We start from the raw sequence: 10,625 nt of genomic DNA on the forward strand, positions 1-10,625 counted from the left end.
TCGCGCACACACATCCCCTGGGAGCTGGGACTCTGCACCCCCACCAGCAGTGGCAATGCTGGGGCTCACGGGGAGGCGCTTGGCAGGCCACGGAAGGTTCTGGAACACTAGAGTGACAGATAGAGGTCAAGGAGGGATGGTAAGGGTCCTCAGCGTCTCCCACTCACTTTTTAAAATTTTTATTTAATTATTTATTTATGGTTAGAGTTACAGAGAGAGAGAGAGGGAGAGATACAGACAGATCTTCCATCCGCTGGTTCACTCCCCAGATGGCCACAACAGCCAATGCTGGGCTAAACTGAAGCCAGGAGCCAGGAGCTTTGCCCCGGGGTCTCCCACATGGGTGGCAGGGGTCCAAACACTTGGGCCATCTTCCAGTGCTTTCCAAGGTCATTAGCAGGGAGCTGGATGGGAAGTGGAGCAGCCGGGACTGGAACCAGCACTCACATGGGATTGCAGGCAGTGGTTTTACCTGCCATGCCACAGTGCCAGCCCCTCCCACCACTTTTTTTTTTTTTTTTTTTTTTTTGACAGGCAGAGTGGACAGTGAGAGAGAGACAGAGAGAAAGGTCTTCCTTTGCCGTTGGTTCACCCTCCAATGGCCGCGCTGATCCGATGGCAGGAGCCAGGTACTTATTCTGGTCTCCCATGGGGTGCAGGGCCCAAGCACTTGGGCCATCCTCCACTGCATTCCCTGGCCACAGCAGAGAGCTGGCCTGGAAGGGGGCAACCGGGACAGAATCCGGCGCCCCGACCGGGACTAGAACCCGGTGTGCCGGCCCCGCAAGGTGGAGGATTAGCCTAGTGAGTCGCGGCGCCGGCTCCCTCCCACCACTCTTACAGAGGCAGAGGGATGCCCAGAAAGGGCCACGCAGCACTGGGGGAGCTCCCACCTCCAGAGGGCCTTGTCCTTCATGCTTCCTGCCTGCCAGCCCGTGGGGTCTTCCCTGGCTGCGTGCCAAGGAGAGGGGGCGCCACTGAGGCCCCTGGGTCCCTCTGGCCGACTTGACCTGTTTCATACTCACAGCAGCCCCATTTCACGGGTGAAAAACCGAGGCCAAGAAGGGGGAAGGCCAGTAGCACCGCTGAGGTCATTATCGCTGTTGTCCAGCCCAGCAGGGTCAGGTCGGGACACCAGTGGCTGCCCAGTTAGCTGCGGATCTGGCCGGGGTCCAGCTCTTGGGGTTCAAACCCCAGAACGGTGAGGACAGTGGGTCACTCGGCGCTCCCCACCTGCTGGCCTCAGGCCCAGCCCTGGCACCACGTCCTCGGGCCTGGGCACGGGAGGAAACTGAGGCAGCCAGCGCCTCAGGGGCCGCGCGGGCTCCCGCGCGGGGCACTCCGGTTTCTGAGGGCCAGAGACCGCGGCGCAGACACTGCCCGGGGCGGCGGTGCCGCTGGGCGCAGGCCGGAAGCCCCCCTGCCTCGCCGGCCGCCCCGCCCCGGGAGCCGTGCGCTGGGATGGGCGAGAGGCGGGATCCCGGCGGCGCCGCTTCCTGGCCCCCACCGCGCGCCCCGGCCGGCCTGGCCACGTCACCGCGCGGCCAAGGGCTCGCTGGCGGCGGCGCGGGCGGGCGGGCGGGCAGCGCGGGCAGGGCCCGACAGCGACAGGCCGCTCGGAAGTTTCCTGCAAGTTTGCTGGGCGCGGGCGCAGGGCCGGCAGGCTGGACCATGAACGTGTTCCGAATCCTCGGCGACCTGAGCCACCTCCTGGCCATGATCTTGCTCCTGGCGAAGATCTGGCGGTCCAAGTGCTGCGCGGGTGAGGGGCGCCGGGGGCGGGGGCGGGGGCGGGTCGCGGGGGGCTCGCTCGCTCGCCTGCGGCCGGGCGCTCGCTGCTCAGTGTCCGCTCGGGGCAGCGACTTCGGCTTGGGAGGCCTTGAAACGCTTTGTGTACGGTCCGGCTTCCAAAGCCGTGAAGTCCATCCAAGGAGGAGACCGCGGGATGCGGAGAGGGTGGGCTGCTGCGGCCGTTGTCCGCCCCACCCCCGCCTTGGCCTCGACCCTGCTGGTTGGAAGCTGAGGAGGGGACTCCCCACCATCTCCTGCCCTGTCACCATTGCCAGAGGGGGTTTGCCCCCAGGAAGGGGTCCCTGACTCTCTCTGTCCCCTTCCCCGCTCTGCACCCCTCTCAGGCTGGGCCCTCTCCCCCCTCCCTGGGAGTGGTAGGAGGCTGTGATGTGGCAGCCTGGGCGTGGCGCTGTCCCTGAGCAGGGCCCCAGGAGACTCAGGGCTGCCCCTGTTTGCCCGCTGTCCGGCCTGCCACTGGGGCAGCCCCCTGGGCTCTGCTCATGGTGGCCAGAGCCAGAGCCAGGGGAGGCGGCCGCAGCCGTCTTTGTCCCTGGTGTCCCGGATGAGGGGCTACAGAGCTGAGCTCCTGCCCCGTGGGAGCCGGGGGTGGGGGCAGCGAGTGGTGCCAGAGGCCTCGTGCAGAGAGCAGCCCCTTTGCTGGTCCTGGAGGGCACTGGGGTGGGGGCACACAGAGGCCGCCGGACACAGGGCCTGTCCCTGGAGAGGCAGAGGACTCCAGGAGGGGCGGGGTCCAGATGTGGAACGCCCTTTTCTGCGCGGCCGGGGCGTCGGCACCTGGAGCTGTGGAAGGTTTGGGAGCAGGGGAGGGGTCCCGAGGAGCCGTGCAGAGTGGGGTGGAGGCTGCTCCGCAGGGGCGTGTGGGTGCTGGGGTGAGGGTCCCAGCGGAGGGAGTGACCGCTCACCCGGACGCTGTTTGGGTGTGGAATCTGCAGAGGGGCAGGCGCTCACGGTCCTGCAGGCCCCATGGCGGGAGTGGACCAGGAGGGCCGAGCAGGGCAGCGGGCAGCAGGCCCAGCGAGGGGGACTCAGCGCCCACCTGTGTCCACGCTCCCTTGTGACCGGGAGGTGGCGCCGTTGTCCAGCCCACTCCCTGCCAGGCACTGCGCAGGCCCCGTTGTGGAGACACCGGAGCCTGACCCCTGGGGAGCAGATGTTCTAGTGGGAAACCGCCCACGGTGGGCTGTCAGAGCAACTGACCCACGGGGACAAGTGCTGTGGGGCCAGGGCAGATGTGGGCCGGAGGGGTGGGCCGGGAGCAGGCCCCCCCTTTTTAAAGATTTATATATTTATTTGAAAGGCAGAGTTACGGAGAGAGAGAGAGAGAGAGAGAGAGAGAGAGAGAGAGAGAGAGCGCGAGCGAGCTCCTTCTGTCGGTTCACTCCCCACATGAACACAATGGCCAGAGCTGGGCCAATCCAAAGCCAGGAGCTTCTTCCGGGTCTCCCACGTGGGTGCAGGGGCCTGAGCACCTGGGCCGTCTTCTGCTGCTTTCCCAGGCACATTAGCAGGGAGCTGGATCAGAAGAGGAGCAGCTGGGAGACGAACTGGTGTTCATATGGGATGCCGGCACTGCAGACGGTGGCTTTACCGGCTGTGCCACGGCGCTGGCCCCTTGGGCTTTGTTCCTGCCCTACCACTGCCTTGCCTTGTGACCCTAGGCCTCTGTTTTCCCATCTGTCAAATGGGACGGAAGGCTGTGCCTGATCAGTCTCTTTCCTGCTGAGGGAGCTGGGGACCCTGGCCAGGCACAGGTTCAAGTCTTCCTCTCTGTCCTGGGTCTGTACGTGCCCCTGGCTTCTCTAGGAATTACTCATTGTTTTCCAAAGTGGGAACACCTTGTGGGCAAGATTGCCAGGGTTCCCGGAGCGCTGAGGGAAATCTGAGAAGCCAGACCTGGCCGCCGCAGATGAAGCCAGGAGATGGGCAGCCGAGACCACGGAGGCGGTGGCTGCGTGCCCCACCAGGGCTGCGGACAAGGTGTCTGGGGGAGCGCGGGGGTGGCCTCAGGTTCAGAGACCCCCGCCCCTTGTTGTTGGACATCAAATCCCGAAAGTGCACAGTCCCCGAGGGTCCCCCGCATCCCCGTGTGCCCTACGTCCTGTCTGGGTGACTGTTGGCTGATACCACACGATGCGGAGTGAGTGCTTCTTACAGCCTGCTGTCTAGGGAACGGACGGGGAAGAGGAGCTGTGCACCTGTTCAGGGCAGGTACGGGCTTTTCCCCAAGTGGTTTCCACCTGCAGTAGTCGAATCCATGGGTGGGCACCCATGGGTGTGGGTTAGGGAGGCCCGCCGTGTGCCAGGGGCTTCTTCACACACAGCCAGCCCCCCTGCTGCCCTCGCCCCAGCAGGGGCAGGGAAGCTGGGCTGGCCAGGACGGACTGGCAGGCTCGACTCCCGTTTATCGGTTCTGCCTTGTGTGGGGTGCCCACTTTACAGGTGAGCAAGGTGAGGCCCAGACGTGCCTGAAGCGCGCTGGCAGCAAAGCTGGCACCGGAGCCAGCACCCTCCCCGGTGTTACCACGCAATGCGGAGTTGCTGGTGGATCAGGAAACACGTTCCCCGCCCCGCAGCTTCTCCTGCCGGCAGCCCATAGGGCCAATCCGGCTCCCTGCTAACGCGCCTGGGAAGGCTGTGGGAAATGGTCCAAGTGCTGGGTCCCTGCACCCGCGTGCGAGACCTGGATGGAGTTCCGGGCTCCTGGCTTTGGCCCAGCCAAAATGTTTCAGCCATGTGGGGAGGTGGGGAGTGAGCCAGTGGATGGGGAATCTCTCTCTCTCTCTCTCTCCCCCACCCCCCTTCTCTCTCTAACTCTGCCTTTCAAATAAATAAATCTTAAAAAAAAAAAAAAAAAGTGCATGGAAAATGAAGCAAAGGCCAGCGACCTGGGCGCGGTGTAGCTGGAAATCACGCACGGATCTCACCGTATGCATCGTTCGTGAACCCTCTGAGGATCCCTTGTGTGCGTGGATTTCCCAATTTTTTGCACCCAAACCAAGCCGACCTTGGATTGTTTTCCACAAGGCTGGAAGCACCCCGGATGTGTGTGGGGGGCTGTGGGCAACAGCGGGATCCGGGAGGGGGCTGCACCCCGCACCCGGGCTGCCCCCACTCCCTGTGCTTTTCCGTAGTGTCTGATTTTTGTTTCACAAGGAGCAAACATAGGTGGGACTTTCGTAACTGGGAAAAGGGCTTTTTCAGTCTTTACATGTTGGAAAATAAAGCAGAACGCTCCGCCGGTCTCAGCCTGCTCCGCGCCCCTGGTGAGTCAGCGCCTCGGAGCGGCTGTGAGCTCCTTCCCGGCGACGGGGCTTCGGGACTGTCCCTGGGACTCTGCGGGCGGCGCGGAGAGAAGCCTCGGCACCCCGCACCAAGCCGCATCTCACCACCCCCGACGTCCGTGCCAGAGCAGGCACGCGCGCACACGGGGGACTGGGAACGTGGTGTTCGTGTCTTAATTTGGCGCCTGGGAGCTCCGTGAGAGGGACGGCGGCTCCGTGGGCTCAGGGGAGGGCTGCGTGGCCTGGCCTGCGTGTGGCGTGTGGCCTGGCGGGGCGGACACTCCGGGGGCCTCCCCAGCCCCTGCCCCTGCACCTCTCTGGGGGTGCGGGTGGGCTGCGGGCCTGCGTCCTCACTGCCTCCCGCCCCCTCTGCCGCAGGCATCTCGGGGAAGAGCCAGGTCCTGTTTGCCCTCGTCTTCACCACCAGGTACCTGGACCTTTTCACCAACTTCATCTCCATCTACAACACGGTCATGAAGGTGAGGCGGCGGGCTGGGGCGGGGAGGGGCCTCCGAGACCCTCAGAGCCTAGGGCATGCTGCCAGGCCAGCCGGATCAGTGCCCGCTCCGCTGGGCGCGGGCGAGACCTCAGCTTAGCCATGTGCCCAGTGGAGCGCAGGCGTACCAGAGAGGGGCTGGCCGCACAACTGAGGGTTCTGATGCGGACACCAGGCCTCGTGCTAGCCAGCACTAAGGGCTGGCCGTCGCCATGGTTCACCTCCAGAGTACGTATCTGGCCATCCACCCAGCAAAAAAAAAAATATATATATATATATATATATTGATTTGAAAAATCAGAGTTACAAAGGTGAGGGGAGAGAGAGAGAGAGAGAGAGGCTGGTTCACTTCCCAAATGGCCACCACAGCTGGGCCTGGGCCAGGTCAAAGCCAAGAGCCTGGAGCTCCACCCAGGTCTCCCACGCCGGTGCAGGGGCCTTGGGCCGTGGACTCAGGTCTGTTGGGCTGAGCCTTCTCTGAGCTTTTCCCTATCCATGCTGGCTCTTAAGGCGCCACAGCTGAGCAGAGGGAGCCGTGTGCCCGAGCAAGTACAGTGGGAGGCGACTGCCGGGGTGCCGGTCGCGGAATGATTTTAACACCGGGAGGGTCTCCTTTCTCTCTCTCGTCTCCCGCAGTCTGGGGGCAGGCAGTCCAGACGCCCCCTGCGTGTCCTAGGTCCCGTCGCCTTCTGCCCCGCCATCCTGGGGCTGGCACCACTCACGGGCGTGTGACCTGGGCCCCACACTTGGCCTAATGCTCTGCTGTGGTGGTCCCGAAATTCCTGGTTTTCTTTTTGAGATTTTATCTCGAGAGGTGGAGAGACAGAGACACAGAAGCCGACAGAGCCAGCTCCCGTCTGCTGGTTCACTCCCAGATGCCTGCGATGGTCAGGCCTGGGCTGGGGCTGAAGCCAGGATGTGCCGTGGCAGGAAGCTGGACTCAGAGCCAGGTGCTCCGATGTGGGGTGCGGCTCTCCCAGCCCCCCGGCCCCGGCCCCCGGCTCCTTAAACAGTGGACTTTCATTGTGCAGTGGGCCTGGGGAGTCCTGAGTGTGTTCTGCCCTCCATGTAGCCACCGGGCAGCAAGGAGGAGGGACAGAGCAGCGGGACACCTGCCCACTGGGCAAACCCTGGCTTTAAAGAAAATTTATTTGAAAGGCAGAGAGAGAGGGAGGGAGACGGTGATCCGCTGGTCCACTCACTACATGGCCAGCAGCTGGGGCTGGGCCAGGAGCTGGGAATTCTGACTTGGTCTCCTGTGTGGGTGGCAGGAACCCAAGTACTTGAACCACCGTCGCCAGCTGCCTCCGGGATACACATTAGCAGGAAGCCAGAGTCACGTGGCGCTGGGACACCGTCCCAGGCAACCTGGCTTTGGGATGTGAGCCTCGGGTCTTAACCGCTGCACCAAACGGCCGCCCCAGGGCTGTGACCATTAGCTTCCAGGCCAGCAGACCCAGGGTGGGGGCACGACCCTCGGGATCGGGGGCACACGGAACCTGGCACGTGGGCTGAGCACCGCTCTCTTTTTAGGTGGTCTTTCTCCTCTGTGCCTACGTCACAGTGTACATGATCTATGGGAAGTTTCGGAAAACGTTCGACAGTGAGAATGACACATTCCGCCTGGAGTTCCTTCTGGTCCCGGTCATTGGCCTTTCCTTCCTGGAGAACTACAGCTTCACTCCGCTGGAGGTGAGGGGCACCCGGGTGTTCACCCCCCCAGCTGGCACGCTGGCACGCTCTCGGCACCCTGCCCTCCGCCCCGGGGGATGCTGGGCTTGCCCTGAGCTTAGAAGGAATTGGCAACAAGTTACAGCGCTGCTGCAGAACCGGCTCGTGCAGTATTGTGCAGAACCCAGCAGCCGTCAGCCCGCCTGGGGCTGTGGTCCCAAAGGAGCAAGTCAAGGCCACAGCTCATGTTCCCTGCAGCTGATGTTTAACCTGACTCGGGCCATGGCTGTGTGCTCTGACTGTGGGATGACTTAGCTTCCCAGCACACGGGGCACTAATGCTCCGATAAATAACACCCCGAAAGAGGACTAGTGGGCCCGTGGATCCTTGGGCACCCAGCACCCCCGAGACCTGAAGCTGGTGGTTATGGGCTGCTGTTTGGAAAACTGGCGTCAGTTCTGTCAAATGCATGTAACAAGGCTCCACAGCGTGGGGCTATGGGAAGGTTCACGCTGTAGTCAGACTGGTAGTGCGCACACGTCTGATACCTGCACAGCAACAGGATACAGGCCGAAGGCTGACGCTGAGCACGTGGGCTCTCCCCGTCGCCGAAGGCTGACGCTGACACGTGGGCTCTCCCCGTCCCCCCGGGCAGTGCATTGTCACCTCGTAGGGAGCGGGCCCTTCCCGCCTCGCTCAGTCCCCGGCACCCTGCTCTGGCAGATCCTCTGGACTTTCTCCATCTACCTGGAGTCGGTGGCCATCCTGCCTCAGCTCTTCATGATCAGCAAGACGGGAGAGGCCGAGACCATCACCACTCACTACCTGTTCTTCCTGGGCCTGTACCGGGCCCTCTACCTGGCTAACTGGATCAGGCGGTACCAGACGGAGAATTTCTACGACCAAATCGCTGTGGTGTCTGGAGTAGTGCAAACCATCTTCTACTGTGACTTCTTCTACTTGTACGTGACCAAAGGTAGGTGCTGCTGGCACTGGGCCAAGGAGTTACGCATTGGACATGAGGCCACGGGGGTGCTGCCCCTCACAGGGGCAGGGGTATTCTCAGGGACCAAGCAGTGCCATGGAAGGTGAGACGCACCAAGATACTCTGCGTACTCTGTGAAATGTACAGGCCAGAGCGTGTGTACGAAGGGCAAGGCAGGAACCAGCTTGGTGTGATACACGAAACCATGTGGCCAAGTCTCTAAACCTGAAGTCAGTACCAGTTCCCAGGGCCTCACAGGTGGGCAACGGGGCTGGCACCATATTCGGATGGCCACGGGCAGGCACTGGAAGGGGTCATGCTATCGCCCCACACCCATGCCCTAAGTTCAAGTTCTGGGTGTTACCATCCATGCTCCTGCTAACGGACAGCCTGGGGGGCAGCAGTGACTCAAGCCACCCATGTGGGAGACCCAGGTCGGCCTCTGGACTCCTGGCTTCAACCTCGTGTGGGCATTTGGGGAGCAAACCAGTGATCATCTGCCTTTCACATAATTAAAAGGAGGGGGGTTAATCCCGAACCAGCTTGGTTTCAACAGCCTAACAGCTTCTATGAAGGGGGCGTGGCCAGCACAAGGTGCGGCGGTTCCTGAAGCAGTCCTTGCATCGCTGACACTCCCCCCTCCATTTCCTTCCCAGTCCTTAAAGGAAAGAAGCTAAGCCTTCCAATGCCCATCTGAGCCGCCTCGGGGATGAGACGGTGCGTACCTCCGCAAGCACATGGAGTAAACCTCCCCGGTGTTCCTGGCAACTGAACCTAACCGTGACTGGGCTCGGAAACTGGCTCGTGTGGATTTCAGCAAAGCACTGGTTATTAATCTAGAAGACCACCTCATCAGTACTCTCCCTTAAATACCCTCTAGAGGAAGCCAGAAACCTAGACCAGCTGCCCACATATGGTGCCCACGTCCACTGAACAAGCTCTCTTGTTCCAGCCTGAGTGGGTGGAAGAAGCTGTGGGAGGCTCCCCAAGGCCCTGGCCAAAGCCTCGCCCACGCGGAGGATGCATGTTCTTGTGGGACTTTCACTTTCCGGGTGGGAGGTCCAGAGGCGACAGCCGCCAGGTGTGAGATGTGCCATCTCTACGCGGCCCTCAAGCCACAGCTTGGCAGGGGCTGGGTGGTCCTGTGCCCCGCCCTCCAGCCCCTCCCATGTGGCTGCCGCTCACAGGGTGCCCGTTTCTGGAAGCGCCTACCCCACAGGCCTGTTCTGACTCGTTTCTGCATGCAGACCTATCAGCCCCACCTCCCTTTTGGTCTTCGGTGCTTCTGAACCCAAACTGCGTCCTCACTTTGTCTTGAAGCAAACAAATTATTGTTAAGGGAACCACCCCAGAAACAGAACAATTTTTAAATAAAGTAAACTCACAGCTTATTGTCAACAGTGTTTTTATTTATACCTACAAAAGAAAACAAGATGGTATCAAAAGGACAATTTACAAACTAAGAATACTAACATAGCTCTCGGCATCCTGTGGCTGAGCATCACACGTCTAAGAATCTTTCACGTCGTAACACAACAGGAATGTGTTCAGAGACCAGCAGAGACATGAACAGAGAGCACTGATCCCAAGCAAAAGCCACCAACCTTTTAGATGATCTAAGTCCACACAATGACTGTAAGGAAGGGTTGGGAGAAGCAGCCCCTAGCTCAGCACTGAAACCCCTTTCCCCGCAACGCCATCATCATCATCCCGCGAGGACTCTTCTGCCCATGTTCGGAGCCAGCGTGGGGCGGACATGGAGGCAGGAGAGTCGCTCTACAGCTAGAGTTCGGCGCTGCCCAGGCCACAGAGCTTTTGAGGTCTGGAAGTTGCTGTTACTCGGGTTGTAGGATCACAAGTCCCTGGTGGAAGAGGGAAGCAAGCAGCCCAATCACTGCCTGCTGGAGCAGACTCCTCCCCAGCGGATGCTTTCAGAGCCGCGTGTGCAGAGCACCCCCTGTGGGGGAACCTCTATGCTTAAGGAAAAAACAATCAGATTCTGGCCTTGGGAACCACGTCCACAACAGTCAGTGCTTGGGCAGCGCTCTGGGGGAGGGGCGCTCTGGTGAGACGCACAGAGCAGTCTGCCGCGTGCTTCCGTGCCTACCAGCCTCCCTCGGCCTCAACTTCTGCAGGATGGGGAGAAAAAGAGAAGTTAAGGAAGAAGAAAGTGGAAAATAAAAAGGATGCCCACACCCTCACATGCAGTCCTTCAGCTGGCGCTGACAACCTACCTGGACGCTGCCACTGGATACTCAGACCCCTCAGAGCCCTCCCTTCCTTCTCCTTGAGGAGTTTTAAAGGGAAAACAAAAACAAAACAAACAAAAACAAAAACAAAACAAAGAAAACCCCAAAACCCCACAAAAAGCCCTCAAGTA

The 10,625-nt window shown here is 61.1% G+C and overlaps 1 protein-coding gene across 1 annotated transcript; it reads left to right on the top strand.

The window, feature by feature from the left end:
* Positions 1-1,516: 1,516 nt before the first annotated feature.
* Positions 1,517-9,636, top strand: KDELR3 (KDEL endoplasmic reticulum protein retention receptor 3). Its single transcript, XM_002711393.5, has 5 exons — positions 1,517-1,762; positions 5,472-5,572; positions 7,123-7,281; positions 7,984-8,236; positions 8,902-9,636. Exons 1-5 carry the CDS (start codon positions 1,672-1,674, stop codon positions 8,940-8,942), a joined length of 645 nt encoding a protein of 214 aa, XP_002711439.1. The 5' UTR covers positions 1,517-1,671; the 3' UTR covers positions 8,943-9,636.
* The last annotated feature ends 989 nt before the right edge of the window (positions 9,637-10,625 follow it).

The sequence above is a fragment of the Oryctolagus cuniculus genome, chromosome 11 (assembly GCF_964237555.1).
Source record: "Oryctolagus cuniculus chromosome 11, mOryCun1.1, whole genome shotgun sequence".
NCBI lineage: Eukaryota > Metazoa > Chordata > Mammalia > Lagomorpha > Leporidae > Oryctolagus > Oryctolagus cuniculus.